At 39.5% G+C, this 15,165-nt stretch overlaps 1 protein-coding gene across 1 annotated transcript in view; it reads right to left on the reverse strand.

Moving 5' to 3' along the window:
- LOC107683982 (palladin-like) overlaps window positions 1–15,165 on the reverse strand; it is a 104,567-nt gene that overhangs the window by 36,519 nt on the left and 52,883 nt on the right. Inside the window, exons 3-10 of the mRNA XM_016480088.1 lie at window positions 11,738–11,913; window positions 10,415–10,481; window positions 9,962–10,019; window positions 8,746–8,814; window positions 7,800–7,941; window positions 3,943–3,966; window positions 2,899–3,018; window positions 1,051–1,432 (exon numbers count right to left, since the gene is read on the reverse strand). Coding sequence (XP_016335574.1) covers window positions 1,051–1,432; window positions 2,899–3,018; window positions 3,943–3,966; window positions 7,800–7,941; window positions 8,746–8,814; window positions 9,962–10,019; window positions 10,415–10,481; window positions 11,738–11,913 — 1,038 coding nt within the window. The remainder of the gene's footprint in view (window positions 1–1,050; window positions 1,433–2,898; window positions 3,019–3,942; window positions 3,967–7,799; window positions 7,942–8,745; window positions 8,815–9,961; window positions 10,020–10,414; window positions 10,482–11,737; window positions 11,914–15,165) is intronic.

A 15,165-nucleotide genomic window follows, 5' to 3' on the forward strand; every position in this document is an offset into this window, starting at 1 on the left:
AGCTGAATCACACGATACTTTATAAATCATTCTAATATGCTGATTTGTTTACATATTTTTTTATTATTATCAAAACTCTGCTGTACTGCTTAATATTTTTGTGGAAACTGGGATACATTTTTCTGGATTCTTTGATGAATAAAGTTCAAAAGAACAGTATTTATTTGAAATATAAATCTTTCGTAACATTATAAATGTCTTTACTGTCACTTTTGATCAATCCATTGTGTCCTTATTGAATAAATATTAATTTCTTTAAAAAACATTTATCTTGACCCCAACATTTTGAAAGGTAGTGTACTTTTATTTAATTGAATGCAGTACAATCTGAAAGTCAGTTCATAGAGGAAGCTTTATTCACCCATTAGGCACTAGCAGGTGGTGTTAGTGGGAGGGACATTCTCATTCTAGAAAGCATTTGATTGGATGAAAATCTGTCTAGTGCAGGATGAGTCACCAGCATTTTGGTCCATTTTCCCTGAAAAACACTGTAAATTGTGACCCTGGACCACAAAACCAGTCTTAAGTCGCTTGGGTATATTTGTAGTAAAAGCCAAAAATACACTGTATTGGTCAAAATGATAGATTTTTCTTTTATGCCAAAAATCATTAGGATATTAAGTATTACCTACCGTAAAGATATTTTGTAAATTTCCTACCGTAAATATATCAAAACTTAATTTTTGATTAGTAATATGCATTGCTAAGGACTTCATTTGGATAACTTTAAAGGCGATTTTCTCAGTATTTCGATTTTTTTGCACCCTCAGATTCCAGATTTTCAAATAGTTGTATCTCAACAAAATATTGTCCTATCACAACAAACCATACATCAATGGAATGCTTATTTATTCAGCTTTCAGCTGATGTATAAATCTCAATTTTGAAAAAATGACACTTAAGGCTGGTTTTGTGGTCCAGGGTCACAATTTATAATGCATTTATCTGCAAAATGTCAACGCTTGCACTAGCATATGGACGGATTCAAAGCTAAAAGGCTTCATAAATACAAGGTTGTGATGATGTACAGGATTCAGCTGCAGTACTCACAGTTTAGGTTTGGGTTTGGTGGGGAGAGGTGGAGCCTTAACCGCTGAAGGCGATGGAGGCGGAGCTGCCGTTTCCGTCACGCTTGAAGGTGACTGTAGACTCTCATCTGGTGGCTTGTTTAAGGCCTGACCATTTTGTAGAGGTTTGTCAGGAACACTTTCCTGAGGCTCTTTATCTGCGGAGACCTGAACAGGCAGCGCGGTGACGCTGGGCCAGATGTCCAGCTCATTGATCTGGAAGGCTTCAGCACTCTGCGGGGTTTTGGGTGGGACTTCCAACAAACTAATCTCAGTTGGTGGAGGAGGTGGAGGTGGGAATGATTGGTTGTCCTCGAACACACTGTCATCCCCATATACACTATTGCTGGGCAACTCTTCAGCAACTAGAAATCCAAGATAACAGAAGACATATACAGTTCATTATAGGGTGAGAACAGATTTCTTTTCCTATTAAGTGGGTGATGAAATCCAGTTGGTCCATGTCACAGTGCACTTCAGTGGAATACAGAAGGAAATATAGGGTCTATGAGTAACCGGGGAAATCAATTCATGATTTCGTCATTGTTGAGAAATCAGTTTTTACAACACTTTAACAATCATTTCAAAATGCTGAAACACACCTGCAATTGAAGAAAACTTATTATAACTACCCATAATCCTAGATAAACTGTTAATCCACAGCTAAAACCTAATCCAAACCTTTATCAGACATGAAATCTGGCTGAGACTGTCTCAGATTTACTTAAACGGCTCTATAGTAAACTTAAGGCTTAAGGACTCCTGGAAATATAAGTACACCCACTCCATCATGCAGTATAAACATGCATGCCTCTCCTGTCTTTGCCATATGACACACAGCTATCAGCACATACTGTATCTTCTCTCCTCACCACACTCCGATCCTGGAGTGTTGTGGATAAGATATGGCTGGTCGGCCTCATGCAATTGACATGTTTTCAAGATGAACCACAGTGGGCCCCATAAAATGTCATCGAATGATCACAGATGGAGTTGCTATGCCTTTTTTGGAAAGGGCATTTTAGTTTTTTGTTACTACTTTGTAAATAAAGTCATTACGATTCCTGTGTTACGTCACTTATATTTACTACTTAAAGTTGAGAGCATGCTGTAATGTTGAAACCATCAGCTGACTGTTTACTGTGCTTAATTTTGTTGTTTTCAGAGGTTTATCCTTTGGCCTTCTTTCAACTCATGTCATATTACACTCAAACAAATGAATACTGGACTCAGGTCATAAACAGGAGCCATTCATTTTGTGTAAAATGCTTTATGTAAACATCATTACAAAATATATTCTTTGAAAGTTTTTATTTAAAAAAATATTCCTTCTTCATTATCATGATCACTGTTTTTTTTTTACTTTCTATTTATCAAAGAATCCTGAAAAACAAGTATCAAATTTTCCACAAAATTGTTAAGCTGTAAAATATTTTTGCAAAATTACTACTAATAAGAAATGTTTCTTGATATCCACATCAGCATATTAGAACGATTTCTGAAGATTCATGTGACGCTGAAGACTGAAAGTTTAGCTTTGCCATCACAATAAAATTATTTATTGATTGATTCATTGAGAGAGACTTCTTTCGAAAACATGAAAAAAAAACCTCACTGACCCCAAACATTTGAATGGTTGTGAATATACTTATATAAGACAGATGTTTGCTATATATTACACTGTTTGATCATTGATTTTTTTTTAACTTGAACATGTTTCTTTAAATGTGAACCTCTTTATGCACCAATATATCACCAGGCTACTTACATATTTACATTACCATGAACTTTGATCTCAGATATAGTTATTGTAGATACAGTGTAAACACACCTGGGGTGACAGTGAGTTGTGCCGTGCTATTAACTGAGCCGTATTGGTTGGTTGCAGTGCAGCAAAACAGACCTCCGTCTTCAGGGAATGCCTCTGCAATCACCAACGTACAGATTTCCTCTGCAAGACCAATCACAGGAGCCGTCGATTACAGAATCATCAATATCACAAGCAAAACCAGACTAGAAATTAATTTAATCAGTTACACAGTGACACACACATAAGCTTAAACCATTCAAATTAATTAGCTCTACAAGCTACTATATATACAGTATAATCTATTGCTGCAATGGAGCATCCTACAATGCTTTCTCCAGAGATATGAGAATCACATAAATATTTCCTGTAAAGAGGGAGGGATGTAGACAGGTGATAGACAATTAGATAGACAGGTGTGGTGAATCTAGACAGGTAATTGATGGTTACAGAGGTGATTCAATAGCAGAGAGAAGTCTACTGCGGCAGACAGAGGCTGTGTCTCATTCCTTTTCCATGTTTCCTACGAGGTGATTCAGTAAATTCAGTCACTAGCAAGGGCCTTGACCACTAAACACTGAGACAGTGATGACTCAATTACCTGCGACACCATTACAAATGACAAGGTTCATATTAATGTAGGTGGTATTTGTCAACAAATAGTTTTATTACTTTCATTAGTTTATCATGCATATTCACTCGCTGTCACTGTTAAAATGAACAAAACTATTATATGAACTACTGAACTAGTGAACAGACTGAGACATACCCAAAGATAGAGGTGAGAGTTAGAAGGTGAGCCATACACATGTACCGATAAGTGAAAGTATGTGACTCATAAGCGGTGTTGACATGCATGTATCCTGTTCATTTGTTTTGTTAATCAGAGATTTTCGAGTCATATCTCGTCCAAACTGCATATTGCATTGTGAGGATGTCACAAATGTTGGGCTTACAGAGAATTATTATCTTGATGAATCCATATGTACACATGTATCTGGAGGAAAGTGTTTTATGAATAAGAGGAGTGGAGAGAGGGGAAAGTGGAAGCAGGAGTAATAAACTCACCGGGTTCTGCTGCTGATCTTGGCTCTGATGAAAAAGTGATATGGGAATTAAGAGAGAAACACAAACACCATAACAAATCACTAGTTATCAGTCTACCAATAAACCAAACATAGTTTCTCAAATAGTTTAAATAGTTACTCAAAAAGGAAAATTCTGTCAACATTTATTCATTTTGTTTCAAACCCAGATGACTTGTTTTTTTCCCTTAAACACAAAAGGAAAATTTTTAAGAATATAGCGGTCACGCTGAGGTTTTCAAGTATTTCTAGCAAAAATTGTTTCATATGTGTAATGTGGGGTTTGGTGTTTGGGTTTTGTTTCATGTTCATGTTTTCATGTCTTTTATTTTGTAGTTTAGTCATGCTCCCTGTTTGTGTCATGCTTCCCTTGCCCTCATGTATTCATGCCATTGGTTCTCTTGTTCATTGTGTCATGTTCTGATTGGTTGTCTTAGTCATGTGTCTTGTTTCCCATTGGTTTGTTCTTGTCTTGTGACCCTCTTGTTTGCTATAAGTAGCCACCATGTTGCCATTGTCTCTCGTCGTGTATTGAAGTTGTAACCCATTGTTGGTGAGTCTAGTCTGTTTGTGCCTCGTCAAGTCTGTTCATGCCTCGTCAAGTCAAGTCAAGTCTGTGTATCTTGTCCGCCACGCCTGAGTCCCCGGCCAAGATGTCCGCCACGCCTGAGTCCCCGGCCAAGATGTCCGCCACGCCTGAGTCCCCGGCCAAGATGTCCGCCACGCCTGAGTCCCCGGCCAAGATGTCCGCCACGCCTGAGTCCCCGGCCAAGATGTCCGCCACGCCTGAGTCCCCGGCCAAGATGTCCGCCACGCCTGAGTCCCCGGCCAAGATGTCCGCCACGCCTGAGTCCCCGGCCAAGATGTCCGCCACGCCTGAGTCCCCGGCCAAGATGTCCGCCACGCCTGAGTCCCCGGCCAAGATGTCCGCCACGCCTGAGTCCCCGGCCAAGATGTCCGCCACGCCTGAGTCCCCGGCCAAGATGTCCGCCACGCCTGAGTCCCCGGCCAAGATGTCCGCCACGCCTGAGTCCCCGGCCAAGATGTCCGCCACGCCTGAGTCCCCGGCCAAGATGTCCGCCACGCCTGAGTCCCCGGCCAAGATGTCCGCCACGCCTGAGTCCCCGGCCAAGATGTCCGCCACGCCTGAGTCCCCGGCCAAGATGTCCGCCACGCCTGAGTCCCCGGCCAAGATGTCCGCCACGCCTGAGTCCCCGGCCAAGATGTCCGCCACGCCTGAGTCCCCGGCCAAGATGTCCGCCACGCCTGAGTCCCCGGCCAAGATGTCCGCCACGCCTGAGTCCCCGGCCAAGATGTCCGCCACGCCTGAGTCCCCGGCCAAGATGTCCGCCACGCCTGAGTCCCCGGCCAAGATGTCCGCCACGCCTGAGTCCCCGGCCAAGATGTCCGCCACGCCTGAGTCCCCGGCCAAGATGTCCGCCACGCCTGAGTCCCCGGCCAAGATGTCCGCCACGCCTGAGTCCCCGGCCAAGATGTCCGCCACGCCTGAGTCCCCGGCCAAGATGTCCGCCACGCCTGAGTCCCCGGCCAAGATGTCCGCCACGCCTGAGTCCCCGGCCAAGATGTCCGCCACGCCTGAGTCCCCGGCCAAGATGTCCGCCACGCCTGAGTCCCCGGCCAAGATGTCCGCCACGCCTGAGTCCCCGGCCAAGATGTCCGCCACGCCTGAGTCCCCGGCCAAGATGTCCGCCACGCCTGAGTCCCCGGCCAAGATGTCCGCCACGCCTGAGTCCCCGGCCAAGATGTCCGCCACGCCTGAGTCCCCGGCCAAGATGTCCGCCACGCCTGAGTCCCCGGCCAAGATGTCCGCCACGCCTGAGTCCCCGGCCAAGATGTCCGCCACGCCTGAGTCCCCGGCCAAGATGTCCGCCACGCCTGAGTCCCCGGCCAAGATGTCCGCCACGCCTGAGTCCCCGGCCAAGATGTCCGCCACGCCTGAGTCCCCGGCCAAGATGTCCGCCACGCCTGAGTCCCCGGCCAAGATGGCCGCCACGCCTGAGTCCCCGGCCAAGATGGCCGCCACGCCTGAGTCCCCGGCCAAGATGGCCGCCACGCCTGAGTCCCCGGCCAAGATGGCCGCCACGCCTGAGTCCCCGGCCAAGATGGCCGCCACGCCTGAGTCCCCGGCCAAGATGGCCGCCACGCCTGAGTCCCCGGCCAAGATGGCCGCCACGCCTGAGTCCCCGGCCAAGATGGCCGCCACGCCTGAGTCCCCGGCCAAGATGGCCGCCACGCCTGAGTCCCCGGCCAAGATGGCCGCCACGCCTGAGTCCCCGGCCAAGATGGCCGCCACGCCTGAGTCCCCGGCCAAGATGGCCGCCACGCCTGAGTCCCCGGCCAAGATGGCCGCCACGCCTGAGTCCCCGGCCAAGATGGCCGCCACGTGTTTGGTGTTTGGGTTTTGTTTCATGTTCATGTTTTCATGTCTTTTATTTTGTAGTTTAGTCATGCTCCCTGTTTGTCATGCTTCCTTTGCCCTCATGTATTCATGCCATTGGTTCTCTTGTTCATTGTCATGTTCTGATTGGTTGTCTTAGTCATGCGTCTTGTTTCCCATTGGTTTGTTCCTGTCTTGTGACCCTCTTGTTTGCTATAAGTAGCCACCATGTTCCCATAGTCTTGGTGGTGTATTGATGTTGTAACCCGCTGTTGGTGAGTCTAGTCTGTTTATGCCTCAAGTCTGTTCAAGTCAAGTCTTCGTTTATTGTTTGGATCACTTGTAAATAAAACTGCACATGGGTTCTCATTACACTCGCCTTCAGTGGACTGATGTTACAATATGACTGTTGCACAGAAAAAAAAATAAAGTCATACAAGGGTGAGTAAATTATGAAAGAATTTATTTTTTGGGTGACCTCTTCAGTTTAAAGGTGCATTCAGTAGTTTGGTGCTAATTTAAACACATTAAGAAATTAATTGTGTTTTTGAGTCATCTGAATGGTGTACACTCACATGAGATGATGACCGAATCCATAATAGCCAACTAGCTATTGTTCCGTCCACATATTTTTATACAAAATTTTGGGTTATCGCATACAAATAATAAAAATAAAAATGCTGAACGTAAACGTCAAGACACACATGAAATCTTAAAATGTGAATAAAAACTTTTAACAAATAAATTCCCTGATGCAAGGAAAAAACTTGACTTTGCTCTGAAATATCTGAGCAAAAGTCTGTCATCAAAATGATTTGGTATAATTACCTCCCAGAACTGTCTTTCACGATTAAGTTCCCACACATCAGGTACTGCCAAACGCAAGATAACATGACAGTGTTTGTCACTGTTTCGCCTGCGCGCTTTGAAGCACAAGTAATTTATTACATTAGAAAAAAAGAGCTACAGTTACAGCAGCTACTTCCATTTGTATTATGTCAGTTTCCCAGGAAATTATGTTGTTCACACCAGATTGAATTTGTACTTTATTTGCAAATATTCCACATTTTCACAAGTTAAATTCACAAATTTGGATGAAAAAAGCTGTGTATTATCCCTGTCGGCATCTGTAGGCTTAGCTCAGCGCTTGTTTTTGCAAATTAAATATGATGCATTTGCTGGATCTTGGAATGTCTGAAAAGTGACATATTGGAATCTGGTGATTGTCATGGTTTGTCTATGTCTGTTGGTGTAGTGTGAATTGGCCTTAAAAAGCACTAGTATACATGTAATTAACGTAAAACTCAATGTCGATATATGACAGCTCAGCGTTTAGCAACATTGTGGTATCCCTAATTAAAAGACACATAGAACAGCAATTCGAACACTTGCTAAAGAACTACTGAATTGCCTCTTTAAATTGTTCTCTGAGTTTCTCTTACTCTTCTGCAGGATTCGGAAGTCAGGGGAGTCCTGGATCTCCTGGCCCTCTCGAAACCACTGAACCTGCAGAGGAAGACTACCTCTCACCCGGCACTCTAGAACCACCACCTGACCTTCAGATGCCTGCGCGTCCTGCAACATCTACAGAGCAAGAGAACCGCAGGTTAACACTGCAAATATAGAGTGAGAGACTTAAACAAAGGGAAAGAGAACAGACAGATGAATGGAAAAACTGAAGAGACAGATGAAAAGGTGTACAAGCACTAATTCTGCTCTTTCTTCATCACCTCTTTCATTCACAAGTACATACTCTTTCAGACTGATGACATAACATAGAGGCAAGAAGCTGTCAGCAACCCATAAAGTAAAAAGGCGAAGAGTAGTTTGTTTATACATGTGCGTGTGAGTTGCCTTCTGTTGTGTGTTCGTTCTCTTTGAAGCTTTGTGTAAGTGTGTGTAGCATGCTTGTGGTTACACGTGACGTGTTAAAGGTTTATTTAAAGTTCAAGTCAAGAAGTATGTCTATACAATCCAGCCATTTTATTTGTGTGCCTGTTTGTTTAGGACTATGATGATGACACGAAACCATCTATTATAAAAAGGCACATCTTCTCATTAGGAAGATTAAAGTCTCTCAGAAGAAAGACGGAGTGGCATAATGGAGAGATGGGGGGCTAAAAAAAACTTTTTCTTTAAGGAGGTGGAAAATGATTTAGCACACTGAGCAAACACAGCATTTGGCATTGAACTCTGAACCTCTGCCTAGGCCTGCACAGAGAGTCACATGACAAATCACACAGAGAGAGAGAGAGAGAGAAAGCCTGGAATTAATTGGAAAAGCTCATACACTGATTAATCCGTCCATTTCTCAAAATATGTGTGTGTTTCTGAATGCTGCTAGAGATGTTTGTATCTCTGTGTGTGTGTGTGTGGCCATGTCATTACCTTAGTAATGGTAGGGGGCGCTTTAACAGGACCATCACCAGCATAGAGTGAAGAAACTGGACTCTGGACCTGACAGAGAGAGATAAAACCCATTCATCTATCCATCCATCCATTTCCAAATTGCTTTATCCTCTGAAGGGTTACGGGAGGCTGGAGCCTATTTCAGAATTTTGGGCCACAGGCGTCTGAATGAATGGCCAGTCCATCTCAGGGCCCACACACACACACACACACACACACAAAGTCATCCTTTAAGAAAACATTTAGATATAAAGTAAAGAACACTTCTCTCATCTTGCAATATTCATGTACATTTGAACCAAAAAAAAAAATAGAGCTTGTGACTGAAAGAAACGGGTATTTTGAGTCATCCTGGCTGAAAGTACCTACAGGCAATTCAGAGTGTTCAGTTCACCTATGCTGCATGTGTTTGGATTGTGGGGGGAAAGGGAGCTAAAGCTAAAACCATAAAAGCATTTTTGTTACATATAAATTAATAAAATGAATGTTAACTGCACTAAAATAAAATAAAATAAAAAAAACAACTTCAATATTTTATTTCAACTAGTTGCCAAGGCAACATTTCTCTTTTTTTTTCAGTTGCATTTTTTGTTTAAATGTATAAAGTTTAGTTTAACGATGTACTAAAATATCTAAAACAAAAACTAAAATTTAAAAAAAGAAAAAACTAAACAGACTTAAAAAATAACACAAATGACAAAACACAACAAAATTACAAAAACTTTAACTAAAATGAAAATGAAAATGGAAAATATAAAAATAAAAACATTCAAAATTATAATTAAACCTATAATAATATCTCAATAATACTAAAAACACTAATGTTAGTAAAAAAGATGTCTACTGTAATGTTTCTGATGCCTGGGCAGATCTTTGCCAGACTAAAAATGAGAGTGATATTCTATTTGAGCACATTAAAAAAGCTATATCCACATCTAATGGGTGGATACAGGTTTATTCAAAGTCTTAACAGTGTTTGTCTGATTTTTAAAACATTAGGCCATTTAATTTAAAGTGAAAGTTTCCAACAGCAAATATATAGAAATATAAGCTAAGACAAGTTATTAAATGGTATAATGTTGCTTTACATGCTCTCTCTGTGGGGTAATTCCTCTCTAACACGCACCAACTTACACACACACACAGTGAAGTAATATCCACTCCACTATGTGAATTTTCATTATGCAGTTTGCACCTTATAAATGACTTTAGAGCCAGTGAAAGCGTAATCCCAAATGGGTGCGATGATGTCACTGGGAACCAGAGCCAAGCGCTTAATAATTTATGTAAACAGAAAGGAAAGACTGATATGCCAGTAGAGGCAAGAGATGACAGGAAGAGAAATAAGCGGATGAGTTCAGAGGTGACTGAAGAGCGTTCAAGCGATCACACAAATTATGAAGATTAGGCAACAAGATTCCTAAATTCTTGATTGATTATTGGCCTTCTAAGACAGCTTAGGCTATTCTTTAAGGTCACTTCATTCCCAACCAACCTCCCATGTTCTTCACGAGGAGCAATACAAACTTTCATGGCAGAGGATAAATTAGGGGCTATTAGATAATACATAATCAGGGCCAGTTAAGCTGAGGCCTGAGGTCAAAGGGTTAAAGGTCCTGCGAGGAAGAACATGCTGAAACACACATACTGTGGCATGGCTCCGGACCTAGACTTCGACACGGATCCTTCACCTTCTGAGTCTGAAGAAGAAGCACCTTTACGGAGAGAAACATAATGAGAAAATGGAAGAGAAAACGTCACATGAATTGACCACGCTGACCAACAGAAATCTGCTTGGTTTGAAAGTGACTTCTGTGTGAGCTATAAATTCTTGATGGATTATTGGCCTTCAAAGACAGCCTAATGGCCTTAGCTATTAAAGGGGTCATATGATGCAATTTAAATTTTTCCTTTCTCTTTGGAGTGTTACAAGCTCTTGGTGCTATAAGTCATTATATACATTACAGTATAAGTCATTATAATCCGTAATTATGTCCCCACTGGATGCAACAAATGCCTCGTTTATAATGGGTTTTAATGTTTTTGTCTCGTCGCTCCGGCCGGACAGGGCATCACAATATGGTAAGGGTCGTAACATTTCCGTCACACGCTTGAGGTATTCGGCCAATCACAACACACTGGATAGCTGGCCAATCAGAGCACACCTCACTTTTCAGACTGACCCTTAAACCGCATAAACACATTTCATTAAACCAAATACATACAATAATGTTCTTTTTAGCAACATCATATGACCCATTTAAGGTCAGTTCACACCCAAACAACCTGCCACGTGCTTCAGGTTAGATAATAGGAACTTTTATGGCACTTGGTGAATTAGGGGCTCTTATATAATACATAGTTAGGGCCGGTTAAACTGTCAGTTGAGGTCTAAGGTCAAAGGGTCAAAGGCCATATGAGGAAGAACCTGCATTGATCCTTCACCTTATGAGTTTGATGATGAAGCATCTTTACAGATTTTTTCACTGAAATTTCACTAATGTCATTGCACCTCTTCTAATTTGAAAAAATGTAATTATTTTGTGGTACAGCAAGTAATATTGTATGTTTAATTTTAATTGCATGTAAGGTGTTGCTAAATATACATTTTTCATATTTATACACATTATAATACACATTATTTTTTCTATTTCTAAACATCTTTCCATTTCCTACTCTGCCAAAACCTTTTTTTAATCAGTATTGTTCCCAAGGTAATTTGACTACAAAATTGTATATGATAAATCTTAGCAGACAAAATATCTTGAATTAAGTTTTTAATTAATTAAAGTATTTTTAATACCCTAGTGACAAACTGTTTTTTTCTTAACTATAAACCTCATTACATTTATTAGACTTATGCTTAAAACATAAAAAGTCAATTTATCTTGTTTAAAGGATGATTAGATGTTTTATTACATGGAAAAAGGGCAAAAATACTGATCAAAAATTGATTTAAGTATGACCTTACCTTCAATATAGACCTCTGCAGAGGTGTTGTCTGCTCCCAGTGCGTTGGAAGCTACACAGGTGTACCTGCCGGTGTCGTCTTCAAATGCTTCAGTTATCACCAGAGTGTGCAGGTCACCATCACGACAGATCTGGATATCAGGGCAGTGGTGCAGCTCCCGCCCCTCACAAAACCACCTGTCCAGTGGAAGAGAGATCAATGGGAGTACCAAATTATAGAGCTAATTGTTAACAAATGCAATGCAGTGCAAACGTGCACTGATTTATCTCTCAAAATATAAAGATTGCAATTAGGAGGAAACTACTAACCTATTAATCTCAAAAACTATCTAAACTGTAGCTGTGATGTATGTGTGAAAGAGGCAAAATAAATGTATATGAAAGACTGAGGTCATGTTTACCGTAAAACTACTGGCAGTGTTGGGAAGCTTACTTTGGAAATGTAATAGGTTACAGATTACAAATTACCCTACTTAAAATGTAATAAGTAGTGTAACTTTTCAATTACTTTATTAAAGTAATGTAACTGATTACATTTGATTACTTTTTGATTACTTTTCCAAATTACTAATGTTTTCAACTGTTTATCATTTTCAAACATGTAAACCAGGCAGGGTAAACCTTACAGTGGTACTCAACACTGATTACTGTCACACTTTCGAAATCCTTCATCATATGAATTAAGATTATATTTCAGTTTTAAAGTAGACACAGGATGCAAAATTCACTTTTACATGGTGTTTGCATATAAATGTATCTTAGCAGTGTGTGGACACAACCACCCTACAATAATAAAAATCCATTCACTCCTTTTTTTAATCCCCCAAAATACTAAACAGTCTCAATTATCAAGCCGTTTTGATTTTCTGAGCAGTATGATCAATGTCCCCTTTGAAGTACAGCCACTACAAAATCAGACTTACTTTGAGATCATTCTGAGGTAAAATACATATTTCAAATCATAACAAGAAATATTTTATTAGCTATGATACCGTTTTTGAAATCAAATCTTTACATAGCTATGACAGTAAACACTGGAATCTAACAATGCCTTGGAAAAAAAACTAAAATTAAGCATAGCTATACATAAACCCATATAGGAAATAAAAAAGTTATTGAATAAGCATGTTCTAAACTCCTGAAACATTGGTGTTTCATATTTTAGAGCAGTCACTGCAATTTATGAAAGAAATCAATTAAATCTGTATGTGGGAGAGTGTGAAAAAAAGCAGATGTAACCCCCTTTGTAATCCTTAACATTTTCATAAGTAACTGTAATTTAATTACACATTTTTTCTCAGTAACTGTAACTGATTACAATTACTTTTATTTTGTAATTAAATTACGTAATTCTGTTACATGTAACTAGTTACTTCCCAACACTGACTACTGGCCACTTAGGTGTCTGCAATCAATTTTCTCTTCCAGTCTCTCTGTGTGTGTTTCAATCTGGTATTACTAATCCCCGCCAAATCTCTCATCTGAGGGTGAGTCAGCTCTAAAGAGACCGAGTGCGGATTTCCCTCATTAGAGTGATATTTCCCAGCTCATCAACACTGCAGTGCTGTTTAAACCATATGATTCACTGTTTCCTCCTAAAGAGTTTTATCAAAGCTTAAATACTGTGCTGGCAGTAAAACATTTCAATCTTAAAAGTAAAGTATGGCTGTATCTTGCCCCCTATAGTATATTCTCATCCATTATTCCTGAAAAATGCATATTATACAAAAAAATTAGGCAGTATAGTATTTTATTTAGATTGTCAGCTTGCTAACTATTATAGCCATTTAGCATTTTCAAGTGTTACATAAATTGCAAGTAGTCTATATTTTCAGAATTCAGACACCACTACAAATGGCTGTCCCTTCAAATAGTGCACTATACGTATATATGTGAGGTTATGGGGAGTGATTATTGAAAAAGCCTGTAAAATTGCTGAATTTGCATACTTCGCTACTATATAATAGGTGAAACCCATATAGCATTTTTTTTTTGTGGCCAAAATGTATTTGAAATATATGCTTAATATACTGTATGGTGCAGACAGAGAAGCTTAATGAAATATATTTTTGAAATAGGAAATATATTTAGTTTCAACCTTCATATACCAAAATATATTTCTAAATATATTTCTGGGGCAAGAAAATGCATTTTGTTGGACTGAAATATATAGGTGTCAATATATATATATATTTAAATGTAAAAATACATATTTCTATATTTAAAATATATTTTCAAAAATATACAAACATAAATTACATAAATACACAAATACATAAATTTACATAAATATATTTTAGCAAATTGTAAAATATATTTATATTATTTTTTTTAATTATTATTATATTAAAATATATTTTAAAAATATAAAAAAATTGGCAAAATATATTTGTAGAAATTATATGTACATAAATATATTTTGAAATATATTTTAACAAATACAGTCAAAAAGTATGCTGGTGACCTAACTTCGGCAGGATTTTGAAGTGAACATTCAATGGACACTTTCTATTCATGAGGGATTGTTTTTGCTTGGATCTCTTGGATGGTTTTTGGATGGTTTTTAAACAGGTTTCTAGCTGCCATTGGTTGGCCAAACAAATAGTCACGCCCCCAAACAACACCATTGGATGCTGTGCATTGGTTGCATGTCAGCATTGCTGTGGGTCAGGATGCTCAAATAAACAGAACAAAGTTGAATTAGTGTCACATTATTTATTTATTATTTATTTTTAGATAAAGTCACTATTACCTTTTTATTTTTTATTCTGTGGCAGAAAAAAAAACAGAATTGTGAGATGTAAACTCAGAATTCTAAGAAAAAGTCAGAGTTGCGAGGTTTAAACCCGCAGTTCTGATAAAAGAAGTCAGAATGACAAGATATAAACTCAGATTTGTGAAATTTAAACTCAGAAAAAGTTTTTTTTTCTCCTAGAATTGAGAGAAACAAAGTCAGAATTGAGAAATATAAACTCAGAATTGCAAGGAACAAAATCAGAATGATGTAATAAATACTCTCAATTAAATTTTTAATTTTTTTATTCTGTGGCAGAAATAGTTTTCTATAAATATGGTAGTGTGTTGTAATGTTAAAAATAAATAAATATAAAATAAAAAATATTATACATATTTCCATCTTATCTGTGCTTTTCAAAACAAATAGTCCTGACAGAGCAAAGTCCTGACAATTAATGTAAAATACTGAGCAGAATCTCTAAAATAGCTGAACACAGAAATGTAAATCAGTGTGTCTCTGACAGGTTTTGTTGCTTAGTCATGACATTAAGCGATTTTCAGACAGGGAGGAATGTTTAGATTGATGTGTGTGCACAGCTGGAATATGACACATCAAACACTCACACACCTAAAGCGGGGACACCGCACTTCACTGTGACACACAGGTCTGGGAATCGTAAAGTCTGTAGGGAA

This window comes from Sinocyclocheilus anshuiensis, unplaced genomic scaffold (genome assembly GCF_001515605.1).
Source record: "Sinocyclocheilus anshuiensis isolate Anshui unplaced genomic scaffold, SAMN03320099.WGS_v1.1 scaffold637, whole genome shotgun sequence".
Lineage (NCBI taxonomy): Eukaryota > Metazoa > Chordata > Actinopteri > Cypriniformes > Cyprinidae > Sinocyclocheilus > Sinocyclocheilus anshuiensis.